Genomic DNA, 15,521 nt, shown 5'->3' on the forward strand with positions numbered 1-15,521 from the left:
AGGACAATCAAAGAAACATTTAAACATTTCAATTTTACATAGGATAGTACAAGTATAATATTGAAATATGTTTTATTTGAAGAATATAGATAGATATCTTTTCCAAATGAGAGCAGGAGCCTCAAGTGATACTAATTACATTCCTAGTTGTGTATTTCTTATTTTCAAAAATTTGGCATGGCACGAGCAAATTTTTGTTATTAAAGTGTGAACCAGAGAAAAAACTTTGAGACCCTCTGGCCTGCACCCCAATTCCCAACTTCTGCCTTTGTGCCTTTCTGCCTCACATGCCTCTACCCTAGTCAATTCCTGTACCATTTTTCTTTTAAGTTGAAAGAGATCTGGTACAATCACTGAAAATTTGAATCATGAAAGCAAAATAAAGTAAGACAAAACAGCTGTACCCTGCGCTTAGAATGCAGCCATGGTTATGAGGCCATTGTAACTGTGCATAACGGCATGCGCAAATCCACCCGTCCTTTGGCCAGCAAATGAGTTACTGATCTAGTTCCACCTCTGCCTTCCCCTGGCTGTAGACTATTTCTGCTCTGTAAAAGGCAGCAGGTGGGACACAGATTGTGCTGCTGTTTCCAGGTTATCCTCCCCTTCCTGCTTCCCCAAACACCTACGTGGGGCTACATTGCTCTGCTGCTCACTCGACTGATTTCTTTCCTCGCTTACAGATCTTGGCAGCACTATGCAGCCAGATACGGAGAGGACTCGGATACGGCCCAAGAAGCCAGACAAGGCCCTGTACGTCCCCAGAGCTCTACGCGAGACGGCCGGCTCAAAAACTAGCACCTCATTAGCCACCAGACATGGGAGCGAGGGAAGCTTCTCCTGCTCCTCAGGGAAGGAGATCACCAAAGGATGTGAGGGAAGGCCGAGTCCCAGAGCTGGGAGAGGCCTGTTTCACGAGGACCGGGATGGAGTGGAACCAAGAGAACCAAGAGGAACCTCATCCCAAGGCGAGAGCTATAGCAATGCCTTCTGCAGAAGGCCAAAGGCTCGGAAAGGCTCCCAGCAGAAGGCTGAGTCCCACAGACTGCCCGCTTCCTCCAGCTTCCTAGCCACAACTCCCTCTGCACTGCCCAGCCGTCACGCAGAGTCCTGCACTGCCCTCTCTCATACTAATCTGTTGTGGAGGATGGCCGAGCTCCAGCTTCAGCCAAGGCGTAACGAGGTAGACTGCTCTTGGGAGGAGCAGCACGTGTGTCCGTCAGCAGAGCAGGGCGCTTTCTCTTTGCCAAGGACTCCCCACACTGGCGTGAGCAAGCAGGCAGGAACACTCCGCACAGACCAGGTAGGGCTGAGTGAAGGGAGTGTGCAGACATCCAGCAGCGAGAGGCTCTCGGATGAGGGAGAGGTGGGTGACGGTGGTCTGTTGGCCAGCAGGGAAAGCACAGTGGCGCCCGCGAGCCAAGGTGACTCAGAACCAGCTGGAGTAAGTGAGGGCGATGTGTCTGGAAGTTTAGCTGAGGGGGTTCCAGGTGGCCCAGGGGCACATGAGGATTGCCTCTCGGCATGTGCAGGTGAGGGAGTGTCTGATCCAACAGATGCAGGCAAGGGAAACACGTTGGTTTGCCCTGAGACAGTTGAGCCTGGTGGACGTGAAGGCACCAATAAGAGCAACTCCAATCCGACAGAGATGAGTGACAGTAGCATGTTGGACTATACGGCCAATAAAGTTCCAGATCAGACAGAACCAAAGGAAGGCAGTGGCATCAAAGACGCAAACGGGAGCGTCGCTCCTCAGGCAGAAGCCAACGAGCAGAGCACACTAGAGCATGGCGAGGAGAATGAGAGTAGCGTGCCCAGTCATGCAGTTGAACACATGTCTGATCAGATTGGAGTGAGCTTTGATAATGTGTCAGGAAACAGGGATGAGAGCCCTTTAATTGAGGCAGGTGGTTCAGGGGTGGCTGCAGGCTGTAACTGTTCAGATAGTGACTACGGGACAAGGGATTGTCACCCCAGTTGTGTCTTGGAGGATGAAGTGGGGCAAGGGTGTGGCAGGGAACACGAGGAGGGAGGCAGCATTTCCCATCACACCTGTCGGTGCAAAGGCGATGTCTCTGGGGCTGAGGCTGCGCCGGCAACAGGAGAAGCGATGTTGGGCATGGGAGAGCAAAGCGCTGAAGGGAGGGAGGCTGCTGGCCAGTCACTGGGATGTGCCTCAAAGAAGGCGGCGTGCAGCGCAGAGAGAGTCATGGAGGGAGCAAGAGCTCTCTCAGGGGACGCCTCAGTGCAAAAGCCAAGCCATGGGGATGTGGGCAAGAGGTGGTGGCATCCGTCTGAAGCCAAGGCAGGCGAAGAAGCTGGATGGAGCGAGGAGCCTGCTGGAACCAGCATTGATCCGGCAACCGGCAATGAGGACGACGGCGTAGCAGATGAGAGCTGGGATGCTCTGTTTAATGACGATGGTGACTGCCTGGATCCGCATTTACTGGCGGGGGTGAGTACTCTCTGTGGACTTTTCCTGGAGCTGGGTGTCATGAGACATGGTGGCGGGAGATAGTTGCATGTTGGGGAGCACGTGACGCAGCCAGTTTATGGAGAATGCATTTTTAGTTTTGAGGTCCTGCATGGCTGGCTGAGCTGGTGTGTCTGCAATGCCTTTATTCTGTAGGTGCGCTTTGTTTCTCGCCTTCTCTTTCTCTCTTACAATCTCAATATTTTTCCGATGCCCTTTCCCAGAAGGTCATACCATAAGCAAGAGATTTAAATTTTTCTGTTGGAAAATCCAAACCTCTATTCTTGGAGTAAACTGATTTCTGATTTTTACACACACACACACACACACACACACACACACACACACACACACACACCAGTTTAAATCTGTAGGTTGTCCTGATTTCAGTTTTTAGATTCCATTTATTGAAACATTTCCATTCTTTTGGAGGGAGAGGAGAGAGAAGCCACATTGGGTCTCTGTATGTACAGGGATGGGAAACTGGTGATCAGCAGATACAGAGAGCCCGAGTTCTACTCTGTTTTTTGAGCATTTAGTACAGATTGCCTGCACACTTTGAAGCTTTTCACCAGAGGCATGGGAGCTACTAAGCTGCTTCTTTATGAAGTCATGATGAGAGTTAGAGGGTTTGGAGAAACCTTTTGCAAAGTTAACGCATGATGACACTTTCTGGGTTGAGCCGATTTCTGTCCCCTTCGATAATTGTGGGGAGATGGTCACATGTATTCTGTCACGAGGCTAGAGGAGGACTCAGAAAAAACACCACGAATGACCTAGTAGTCCGTGGAAGTCTCCAACAGAAGTGGTGCTTGAGAAATCATTAAACAAGAGGAGCACAGCAATTGGCTTGAGAACTCCCCAACACCTTGAACTCCGCAACGCATGCCAGACTCTCTTGGCTGACTGGATATAGTAAAATGCATAAAATAAGGCAGGCGGAAGTTCCTCTGCACGACGGCTGCGTTGCTACGAAGCAGAGCCTTCATGATGACCACGAGGCGTGCAGAGACGTACCGTGAAGTTTCATGGAAATGGCAGGTTTTTAATTGGCTCTGGCTTGTTAGCATATCGCCCTGCAAGAATAGCGCAAAATGTGTTGCGATGAGTAGCTCAGCACGGGGAGCATGCAGCCTTGCCTTCCGTTTATGAGGAAGGCACTGTGTCGGCTGGATGGCTGAGAGCCCCTTATTAAAGCTTAAATCAATACCATAAACCCTGTACTTTTGGAGTGACACAATAGTACCTAAAGTAACAAAGTGTCCTAATATTGCTGCGATGTGCATTCAGGCCTGCTTAGGAGCCGGGGGTTGATCTGAATGGATTCGGCTTGCTAATAGCTCCGGCGAACCATTGAAATTAACTAAGCAGGCTCATTACCAAGGGTTAGCTCATAAACCATCCTAAACTCCTGGTAATGGAAGCTGTTAAAACTCCATGGGGGCAGCTTTTACAGGAAGTAGCTTTGGGTTCACTGCTGCTTATTCCAGTCAGTTAACGGCAAGGAAATTAAATCTCCCTTTCTGGCAGGTGACCGGCCAGTTGAAAGTGAGGCCGGATCGGGCAATCGGTGCACAGGCTACCCATTGCACCTCTGTGCAGAAGTGACAGCGCATCAAGCAGAACTTGTCTTCATAGGTGTTGAAGGTGTAGCAGGAACAGAATTGCCTCCAAACCGATTTTGCTGCACATGTGTGGCTCAGTCTCTGTATGGTGCTGGTCTTGCATATCAAGGCGCATAGACAACCCCCACCAACTCCCAGGCTCATATAAACGAATCCTGCTGCCAAGGAAAATTTGCAGGGTTTACTGGATGTTCACATGTTTCTGCAGTTACGATGCTCGGGATACTGCTGGGTGGAAATGTTTGTATCCTGAAAGACACAAGGAAAGCGGGTGTGGTGAGGAAGGAATCTAGATGATCTATTTTAGGTCTGCTTTCCTTCTTCTGTAAGGCTGGATCTGCTGCACTGGTGTCGCCAGAGGGAGAGCAGTAGGGCAATAGCATGGCTGGGCTTGGACAGAAATAGAGGGGCAACCAGCGGACGAGTCCTGTGGCCAGAGAGCTTCTCTGTGCTCTCGCCTCCAATCCCAAAGGCCTGACCGCATGGATGCGTGCCTAGTTGTGGGCATGACCTATTTGTAGCATTGTGAATTCTGCATTATGAAATCGCTTTGCTTTGTTTAAACAAACTCTGCGCCTGCTTTCATCAGAGAGCTGATACCAGTAAACTGCCTGCATTAGAAAGCACTAATTTTAGAAAAGTCAGGGATAATTTCCTTTCAATTATCTCACAAGTAACCACTTGGAGGAAGGTGTAGACTGCAGAGTTGAAAGAATGAAGGTGAGGTCTCGGGAGTCGATACTCTGGGAAAAGGCTCAGTGTTGCATTAGGGCAGGCTAAGGGGGTGACTTAGGCTCTTTAGGGCGGGGTGAGGGGGTCTTAATGTGGTTTACATATTTCTTAAACACAATTGCAGCTGCATCTTTTGTAACAGTGCCACGCTCGGAGAACCCCAGAATTTCCATTTGCCACAGTGAGGAATGAACTTGAGCAGTTGGCTTTTAGCCATTTTTTAAAAAAAATGGAGACACAATTTTGTTTTGTACTTGCGGGCAAAAAAATAAATAAATGTAGATGGTGTGGTGATGCAGAATATCATGTAATAATTGTGGAGGCATTGATTTCCCCAACCTGATGTCCTTCAGATGCTTAGAACTACAACTCCTTTAAGCCTCAGCCAGCGCAAGCATACTGGCTGGTGGAAGCTGTAGTTCAAAACCTTTGTGGAGCGCCAGGCCATGTCCATACTGCAGTTCGTTTCAGCAGTCTCTTTTCACTGTACCAGATCAAACCTTTGACTCTCCACCACCACCACCCCTTTGTAAACCGCTTTGAGGGTCTTCTTACAATCAAGCAATGCTGTATGTGCATTTTGGTAAATAAAATATAAATAAATGTGTGTGTTCACTGAGAGCTGGGCTACTACCCACAGTGGATATGCTCTGCCTCCGCAGTCAGAGGCAATAAAGCTTCAGAATAAACTGCAGGAGGGGAGAGTGTCCTTGGGCTTGGGCTTCCCACAGGCATCTGGTTGGCCACTGTGAGAAGAGGATGCTGGGCTAGATGGGCCACTGGCCTGATCCAGGAGGCTCTTTTTATGTTCCTAAGTGTATTCATTTCCCTCCTAGAATTGTAGTTTGGGCTTTTCATATTTATCTTAATGAACACCAGGCGTGTCATATTTATCTTAATGAGCACTGAACTATGTGTGATCGCATGAATATACCCACATATATTTTTCACCCAATCCATTTATCAGCTTTGATTCCTCCCGGCCCTAAAAAGCTGAGAACCTTGTGAAATAGCTGGACTCTCTAGAATCACATAGTTCCGACACGAGATTTACTGTCTGCTAAGAAAAAGGAGTTGATATAGCTGAAGAATGCCCTGGCAAATGGGCACGGAGCTGGAAATTCACCTTGAGGAAGAAAAGAGTTCTGATAATGAAAGAGAGAAGGCAGGACGATGGCTGGGACAAGGGACAGCATGAGACTTTTGTCGAGACCAATTACACAAAAGCTTGTATCGCTTTAATGAGGTACAAGATTTTGTGTGGATAAGACAGGACTTGGGTTGCCTACAGTGACAGATTCTGGGATATGGTGTGAGCTGTGCTGTTCCTCGTGAGAATATCAGCAGCAGAATTTGTCGGTGATGCCGGCCAATATCTCAAATGGAGGGTCCATCCACATTAGCAACTTCTCCTGAGCGTTTAATAATATTTACTTTGGGACATGCCCCTGCTTTGGGTCAACTTGCATCTGTCCTGCAGTAAATTGTTCCCTGGAGTGTTTTCAAAATACTACAGGAAGATCCCGTCCTTGGTGAAAATGCTTCTCCTTTAAACTATGAATGTCCCCAGAGTCCGGGTATCAGAAGATCTCCGGGCGCTGGAGAAATGTGGCAGTGAAAATTCACAGGCAAGATTCCTGCAAAGCTCAGAGTCTGGCTTCCTTTCCGCAGCTCCAGCCTAGTGACTGTGCTGATGCAGATATGCACATATCTATATCCTCCTGCTTGTGTTTTAAGAAAAGAAGAATATGGTGAGATAAAAATGGAAGGAGGGGGAAAACAGCTCGTGACTAAATAAAGCTGTTCCTCTGCTATTGCTTTCCCTGGTGAAAAACTTACTCTAGTTTCTCGTACCAAGGTCAGTATAACTCATTTCGTTGTATACGAGGAGTGTTGCGCTGAGATTCGGGTGTGTGAAAGTGGGATTTCGAATGAGAGCGATCAGATCTTGGCATACACAAAAGAGGGTGCTTTGCATGAGTTGATGTTATGGCTTGTGATTCGGTTCTGAGCTGCAGGTGAGATGTGTTTGCTTAATTCTCTGTGTGTAAGAGTGGAGTTGGGAGTAAATGCTTCTGTGCAGGCTTGCCTGGGGATCAGAGTAAGGGCTTATGTTCAGGCCCTGTGCAGATAGATGTTTGAGAGTTGCCTTCTTCTGGCACAGGCCTTGGGCATTTCCTCACTACCTAGAAACCACTGCTGCTGGTTCCTGTTCGGGAATCTGCGAAGCCTTTTTGAAACACCCTGTTTTCGATGACTGGGGGGGGGTGGTCTTGCTCTGGGGCCGGGCCCTTGATCCTCGTGGCCCTGAATTCTAGAGTGGATTCTTTCATTTTCATTTCACAGAGTTGGAAGGGACCACCAAAAGGCTATTTGATCCATCCCTCCTGTTTCTTTTGGTCCAGTCCAACCTGTCTCCCTTCACTCAAAAGAAGAAGAAGAAAATATTATCCTTCCCAAATCAGAACAAAAACTTTAACATGCAATGGAAAATGTGGAAATAATTCATTCTGTTGTTTTGAAGGCCATTACTTGTCTAGTTTGGGTGCCCTGCACTGACCAGCAACCCAGCTGTCCTTGCAGGCTGCGCACCCGAGAGGCCAATGCATGTGTCGTGTGATGCGCTTTTTTCAGTCATCCGTGGAAAATATGCCATAGCTGGTAATACAGTGTTTCTGGGAGGATTACTTTTGGCTAAACTGGCCATTTCTGTTGGAGAGATTGTAACTAGCCAGCCCTGTCTGCAAAAGGGAGGAGTGTGCTAGAGCAGGCTGTCACGGGCACACATTTCTGCCTTACACGCTTTTATCTCTATAAGGCTCCTCCGGCCTCTGCCACTGTGCTTCACTCTCCCCCCGCCGCATGTTGACTGTCTTCTCCATCTCAAAAGCTGAGCGAGCGAGTGAGAGTCGGCGTAGCAGCGTGGATAAATCTTTGGAGAGCATTGAGCCGTGGCAGACAGTCTTCATTTCCTGTGTCCTCTTGCTCCTTGCTGCCTGTGCATCCGCCGGCAGAAGCTTTCCCAGCACAGGACAACATCTGAACATTAGCGATCTCTGGGAAGGAGACTGCGAGCAGGAGGCTGGGACTGTGTTAATGCGGCACGAGGGTGCACGGTTCCTGTAAGCAACCCAAGACAGGAAGCCCATTAATGGGCTCGCTTTTCCCCTGCACGAACCATTGCAAGCATATTTGTAAGAATGCGGTGCCGTGTTCCCCGCTGCGCTGCCCCGAAACATGCATGTGCTTTGTCGCTGCAGAGCCGGCTCACATCAGTCAAGCCTGAAGTTGTGTGCAGAGACGAGCAGGCTTTGTGGGCAGGTTTGTACATGTTGTGCATTGTGCATGGATTGTCACCACCCTTGCGAGGCAGGCAGCTCCTGGCCCCCAGTGTGCCTTCTGCTGCACCCAGTGGTTTGTGAAGGTCAGGGGTGCTCATGCAGTGTGCTCTCCATCATCTCTGAAGATCTGCCATGCCACTTAATGTTATGAGAGGCTGCTCCCTCAAGCATTTCTTGGCCAGCTCCCGCTGTGACCGAGTGTAGTTCGCTTAGGTTCCTTAACGATCAAGTTAATAGCTTGGATCCTGTTAAATCCACCAAGGCACACACTCCATCCTGTCCCTCTTGCTGCAGATCCACCTCTTCCTCCCTGATTCACCGGCTCGTTCTTCCGTGCTCCACCCACCCACAAATTCACTTTCCCGAAGAAATTATCTGAATTGCTGTCTTTTATTGACCGAAGTAGCTGGAATTTATAGACTTTCCCTGTACAGCCGTGGCTTCTGTTGGTACAGGTACTTGGGGAAGCAGACAGAGTCTGGCTGAATTATAGACTCCCTTGCCCACAGGATGTGCGCGGAGCTGTGCCGCTTAGGGACCTAGCACAAGTGCGTTTCCCTAGGAGAGCTGCATCCAGCTTTCAGTCTCCCAGCAGCTATGATGGTTGACTTTGGGGGTAAAGGTTTGCCAAGGCACACGTATGGAGGGGAGCTGAGTGGTCAGGCTAAGCAATTCAGTGTTTTGTTCATTAGGCCATGATGTTGCAGACCTGGAGACATGAGATCTGCCAGCATTTTGCGGTGTTCCCAGAGACCTGAGTCTCTTCCCTCCCCGCTTTTGCAAGGGAAGGAGCCGTGTTTGCATTTTGGCTTTTGGTTCTTGCAAATCCTCCAAGGTGGTTTACAGCTGTTAAAGTCTCAATGCAGTTAAAACTAGTAAGCATTTAAAAAGCCAAAATAAAACATCCAGAATAGGATATACACTAAAATCCAGATGAAATAAAACCTTCTTAACTGCCCATCTAAAAGACAATGTCCTCCACCATTTGAACTGCTTATATAAAGAAGTTGACCCTGAGTTTGCTTATTTTCTCATCCCTCCCAATCCATTTCCCTTTTGTGATGTGTCTTGAGTGCAAAGAAATCTTTGTTTAGCGACTTATAAGCTATTCTGGGAGCTTTTTATAGCCAAAGAATGGGATGAAAATAAAAGCTCTAAATAAATAAATGCACATATGTTGTCAGTGGAATACAGAACAGGGCCTCGGAAGATGACTACAACTGATGGGCAAGTTCATGTGAGGGGAGGCAGGCCTTCATATATCCTGGCCCAAAGCCATTTAGGGCTTTATTGATAATAACCAACTCCTTGAATTGGGTCTGAAAATGAATTGAAAGCTGCTGCAATTTAAACAAGGCCAGTGTAATATGGCCAGAAAAGCAGACACCAGACATTATTCTGGCTTCAGCATTTTGCACCAGCTGTGGTTTCTGAAAAGTTTTCAAGGGCAGCCTCACATCTAGAGTGTGTTAGTAATCACAGCGTAATTTGTTTCCCTTAGGAGCAGTGTGAGATCAGCCTGCTTCATTCTCCCGCTCTTTTCTTTGATTTTGGGGTGCAGGTGTGCACAGCATCCCGGGAGCCGGGTCCCAGCACACCTGTCTCCTCCCTGAGCCTGTCTTAAAAAGAATAAAAAAATCTCTGGCTGCTGTCTGTCATTATTCTCAACTGTTCCGCAATTCATATATTTTTCTGGCCCAGCGTTTACTGGGGCATTACCTACCGCAAATAAAACATGGGCCCAGGTCTTCTCCCACCTGTGTCTGAACCCAGCCAACCCTTTTATTTCTGTCCCACACTTCTTCTAGCTTCACCTGCTTAGCCATGGGGAGTAGGGCTGCCACGCCTGCTCTGTAAGCTGGGTTTTTCAGCTTCCTTGGTTTGGGTGCCACCAACGCCCTTCCGCGGAGCAGGCAGGAAGACTGCTGCTGGGGAGCTGGGCACCCACTCCAGCTTCCTCCCCTGAAAAGAACGAGGGAGCCTGGCGAAACGGTTAATGGGGAAAGTATGCAAGCAGCAGGAGGCACCTGATCAATAACTCCCAATCTCCCGTGGGCCATCAATCCTTCTCCGCAACACGAGCCCACGGCTTCATCAATCAGCCAGCGCACCCGCTCCAGGGCTGCTAGAAGGGCTCAGGGGCTGAGATGCACCACGGCGCTCAGCAGTCAGAGGCAGCGCCTGGCTGTCGTTTCAGAGGTGGTGTGGGGGGGATCAGGATGAGCTCCCTGAAATGGCATTGGGGTGGGGGTGTCCACCAGTGGCCTGGGCTGCTTTGGGGGGAGGGGCAAGCGGCTGAGGGCCTTGCACTGCTGCTGCTGCTGCAGCTCACCACCCCTCACTGCTTTCCTCTCTCCTCCCTCCAGCTTTCTCCCCACAGACCACACCCTGCAGGGCTACAGGAACCACGCTTTGACTACTACAACTACACCCCAGCTGACTTGGACTTGAGTGACTCTGAGCTGCCACACATCATTGAGATCTACGACTTCCCAGCGGAGTTTCGCACCGAGGACCTGCTTCGCGTCTTCTGCATCTACCAGTGAGCCATTTGTCCCTGTTGTGTTGGACTAGAGGGCCCTTGTGGCTCCTTCCAACTCTGCAATTCTATGTCCCATGTCACACCTTCTCCTTGGGTGTGGATCAGCCCCAGCAGGCAGGGCTGGGGGTGATGGCTCTCTTCACCTGGAGCTTTCCCTTCCATGGCCTCCTGACTTCTGTGAGTCCTTAGACCTGGATCCAGATGTACTCCCTGGCTCAGAGATGCAAAGGCCAGTCTTGTTCCAAAGATGCCCAGGCATGCTCTGGCATCACTACCCACCAGGCATCCTTCCAACTCTCCCTAGCCCTGCACCCCCTCTTGAGCTCCCCCCAGGAATGCACACAATTGCTTTTTTCTTCCTCTGAACACCCCCACAAGAACCCTGATGTCCCCATATTTCTCTTTTCTGCTCTCCAGGAAGAAAGGCTTTGACATTAAATGGGTGGATGACAAACACGCCCTGGGGATCTTCTCCAGCCCCATCACAGGTGAGGCTTGCTTTTCAGCAGGGCTGGACTGGGCAACAGGAAGCGGCTGTCTTGGTACCTGGTGGGGATGGCCTGTCTAATGCATTCACTGGGAAGGGAGTCTTCTTCCCCATATGATACCTGCTTCTCTTCTCGCAGCCCGAGATGCTCTCAGCACCAAGCACCTGATGGTGAAAACCCGTCCGCTGTCCCAGGCCACGCGAGCTGCAAAGACCAAGGCCCGAGCCTTTTCTGGTGAGTCCAGAAGAAAGAGATTAAATGCCTGGGGTGCTGAGCATCTTCCAGCCTGTAGCTCATAGCTGCACTATGTATTCTTACCTTGCAGAGATTATCCCCGATCATTGTAGGTAGCCATAGTTGTAGGGCTTCAACAGCCCCACCCACCTGCTCCTCTCAGGTGCTGATGAGCACTGGTTCTTCAGCACAACTGCTTATGAAACCTGGTCTGCTGGAAGTCTCTCTCTCACACGAACATTGGGCTTCCCAAATCCTACAACCACCTTTCCAGGGAAGCAGCTGCAGTTTAAACCAGTGGAAGTTCTCCTGCTAGCAATGAACAGGGCTTGTTAACTGTAACAGTGGAATCAATAAAAATGGGTTGCCTCCCTTAAGGTTCCTGCTGGCTGCCCTAGTCCCTGAGCACCCTTGCATCTCATCGGGGCTGAGAATAACAAGTAGTCTGGTTGGCTTCCTAGAGCAACACCCAGGGAATTGAAAGGTGCATTAAAAAAATAAAGTAACAAAATTAATATTGAAAGTAGAATCTGCTACGCGGTTTACAAAAAAAATTACAGAAAATTAAACACATTAAAATCGTGAATAATCGATAACATTAGAAGCAGATATTTAAAACAATTCAAAACATTTCCAGTGTCACATGGCCTGTTTGCAATGTAGCTGTGTGGGTGTGTGACACACAGGAGAGAAGAGTCAGGCAGGCAACAGTGCAGCCCTGCATACCCCATCCAGCCAGTGTTTCCCACACACACACTGTCACCCCATTGCTCCCATGTGTCTCTTGCCCATGGCAGATCCTTTGACAGCTGCTTCCACTCCCATTTTCCTGACCATCAGGGGTGCTCTCAGCCTCCTCTGCTATCCTCCTTTATATGTGATAGAGGGCAGCACCCAGGCTGTGGGTGATGCTCTTCCCTGCCTTACCTCTTTTCCTTTAATATGTGCTTTTGGAAAATGACTCATCTGCTGATGTAGTGCCTAAATACTCTCATCTTCCAGCAATGGGAGTCCTGACTCTGAGCACTGAGACTGTTCTCCTCCCTCTGCCAATTCCTCTAGAATTCCTGCAGCCAGCCAAAGAGCGCCCCGAGACCTCAGCCGCTCTGGCCAGGAGACTGGTGACAGGCGCCCTGGGCGTGCGGAGCAACCAAAGCAAGGCCGAGCGGGAAGCTGAACGCAGGCAGCTGCAAGCAGCCCGAGGTAAGCCTAAGGATGCAGGGGGGAAAGACGTGAGCTGATGCTGTTGTGTTGTAGAGGCAGGAAGTGTGTTGGAGATGGAGGTGGCCCAGGCTGCGGTGCTGCGGAGTGCAGGCGAGGGATGCTGGGGAATTTCTTGATGTCTCCGCCTCAGGCCTCCCTGCTCTCACTCACTACCCACGTCCCGGGAGTCTCTGGGGAGTCTGGCTCTCTGCTTCCAGGCGGGGTTGCAAGTAAGCTACACCAACCACGTGCTTGCTCACTCTCCTTGCTGTCACACAGACAGCTCTGCCTGCCTGAGGACCTGAGGGAGTCTGTTAGGCAGCCAATGTCTAGGTCACGGAAGCACCGAGTGTGCCGGGCAGAAACATGCAGGGATACAGGAGAGGGGATCACCCTTGGTGTCAGGTTGCATTCTGGGAAAGGGTTCCCTCTTAGCCCTCCCCTCTCCCTCCACTTTCTGATGCTAAGGCAGAACAGCGTTAAGGGAAGCATCCTCTGCACAACAAAGGGGGAACCAGGTGGCCTGGCTGGGGAAAGGGGTTGTTTCCCCCTTTCCCTACCACTACCAGCTTTCTCCAGGGCACAGGAGACCCATGGTCAGATGAGCTGCCACCTCAGCTATGTTGCTGTCCTGGGCTTATTGTATCCATTAAGGGCCGTGTCTCTTCCCAGTGTGATGGCATCTGGCTCTCCGCCTGCCCTTCAGCTGCACCAGCTAGATAACAGCGGTGGAGCGTGCCCGCCTGGCTGGGGAGTGCGCAGCTTTGCCATATTTGTTTGGAAACTGTAATGAGATCAGTGAGGTCCTTTCAGATTCCCCACATGTCTGTTATTTCCTGTTAGGACTGGGAGGGCTCTGTTGGGTAGCAGGATCCGGCCACTGCAGAGCAGCTTGTAGGAGCCTGAGGATGCTACGCTCCTGTCCTACAGCTGTCAGTTGCATCTTCAGCATCCTTTGTTAAGAAAGGAGTAGTTAGGGAGTACCTTGTCTCTCCAGGTACCAGCTCCCAATGTCCTAGTCCTCTGGGCTGGGATATTTTGACATCTCTAGTCTTCATGGGAATCCACAAAGCTCCCACCCTCCACAGTGGTTGCCCAGACTTAAATTCACACACATGTTGTACCTGTGGTTTATGGCCCTTAACCCTGATGGATATGTGACTTTTGATTCGGCCGAGTATTTGCCCTAGGGGTAGCAGTAGGTGGAACCAAGGATCACAGACTTGGCTCAGAAGTGGAGGAGTTTTATGGAAGACACAACTGGATTGAATTGGTGTGAAAGGGTTAGTTGGTACTGAAAGTCACAGACAAGGGCTCCCTCTGGGCTGAGTTGATTCTATTATGTCAATAAAGTCTTTTGTATATAGTGGAACTGACAGTAGGCCTATGGGCCTTGCAGGGCAGGTAGTCTGGAAGACGTTCAGATCTGTCTTGTACTCCAGATTGGCAGGTTGGGCAAAGGAGCTGGCAGCTCTTTGGTTCCCATGTTCGTTTTCAGTTTATCCAGAGCCTCTGATTTTGTTACAAGAGTATATGCTGTAGGGAGACAAGGACCTTTTATTTCTTTTGAGAGCCACATTCTCTTGGGGATGATCTGTTGGGAACTGTGTGCCAGCAGTGGAGGCAGCCTGACCCAAAAGTGGGGAGCACCACTTCTCTCTCTCTCTCTCTCTCTCTCTCTTTTTCTTTCTTTCATTCTCTCCCACTTTTCTCTTTCTGCCACTTTCTTTCCCCCTGGTCCTCCCGCCCCACCTTGCCATCTGCTTCAGACACAGGCATTGCTTGGGCTGCAGGCTGCTCACCCCTGCCCTAAAATGTGGAAGGAAGAAGAGATTTCAGGGAAGTGGGATGAGGCAGGGCCTCTCATTGAAGCAGGTGGAGGATGGGGTCAGAGCTGATGGATCATGCCCCCCCCCCGAGACCGTCAAAGATTGGGCTTGGAGAGGGAAGCTGAATAGCCTCTGATCTCAAAGAAGCACACCTTGCATCCTAGAGAGGTCACGTTAGGCTTTGCCTTTAAAAAAAATCCTGCTGCTCTTTTTGAAACAAACCCAGTATTTTAAGCTTGCAAAGACCCTTCAGGCAGCAGTGAAAATCAGGAGAAGAGGGTGCAGGTAATTAACAATGCAAATATTTTAGTCACTGTAGATATATGTCTTTAACAACAAGCTTTTTGCACATTAAAAAAAAAAAGTGTTGATAGTTGTTTGTCAGTTCAGGTGATAAATTTCCCCGTGATATTCCTGTTTCTAATATAGCCTCTTTCCCCCCTACACCTTCTCCTCTCCAGCCCCCACTCCACACACACACACACACACACACACACACACACCGCACAGCCTGGCCCCTTCCTATGGAGTTTTCTGAGGAAGCTTCTCTCATACAATGACTCTATTACCTTCTGTCATTCTTTCTGAAACTGGAGTATGAGCATGGATTACTCTGGGTCTCTCTGACATTCCCAGCATAATCAGAAGCTGTTAAAAATTGTTTTTCTCCATAGCTTTCACTTTAGCATTTTGAATAGGATCTGAATCCAATAATCACTGCAGCGTTTCCAGCGCTATTACCCCTGCCAATGATGGCGTGTGCCCTGTGAACACAGCATTTTGGACTAATTCCTGCAACAGATTTCTCATTGTATACATATGATGTCCAGGTTACTGTAGCCTCGTTCAGCCCAGGCCTCCCCCTGCTCTCATATTTTTACTGTACTGTCCTTGCAGATGTCCTCTTTGTGACCACATTAGAGTAGTGATTCTTATTCTTTTCTTTTTCTTTTTTGCCCATTTTTCTGCCATGGCGCTGCGAGGGACAAAAGCTGGAAGATTAGTTTATGGCTTTGGCCAGATGCTTATGAGACAGGAGGCACCAGCAGCGGCG

At 49.5% G+C, this 15,521-nt stretch overlaps 1 protein-coding gene across 1 annotated transcript in view; it reads left to right on the top strand.

Annotated features, from left to right (window-relative positions):
• R3HCC1L (R3H domain and coiled-coil containing 1 like) overlaps positions 1 to 15,521 on the top strand; it is a 34,595-nt gene that overhangs the window by 17,743 nt on the left and 1,331 nt on the right. Inside the window, 5 exon segments of the mRNA XM_083505781.1 lie at positions 684 to 2,455; positions 10,538 to 10,713; positions 11,131 to 11,201; positions 11,340 to 11,435; positions 12,498 to 12,638. Coding sequence (XP_083361907.1) covers positions 684 to 2,455; positions 10,538 to 10,713; positions 11,131 to 11,201; positions 11,340 to 11,435; positions 12,498 to 12,638 — 2,256 coding nt within the window.

Source organism: Podarcis liolepis (genome assembly GCF_965112155.1).
Source record: "Podarcis liolepis genome assembly, chromosome: 5".
Taxonomy (NCBI): Eukaryota; Metazoa; Chordata; class Lepidosauria; order Squamata; family Lacertidae; genus Podarcis; species Podarcis liolepis.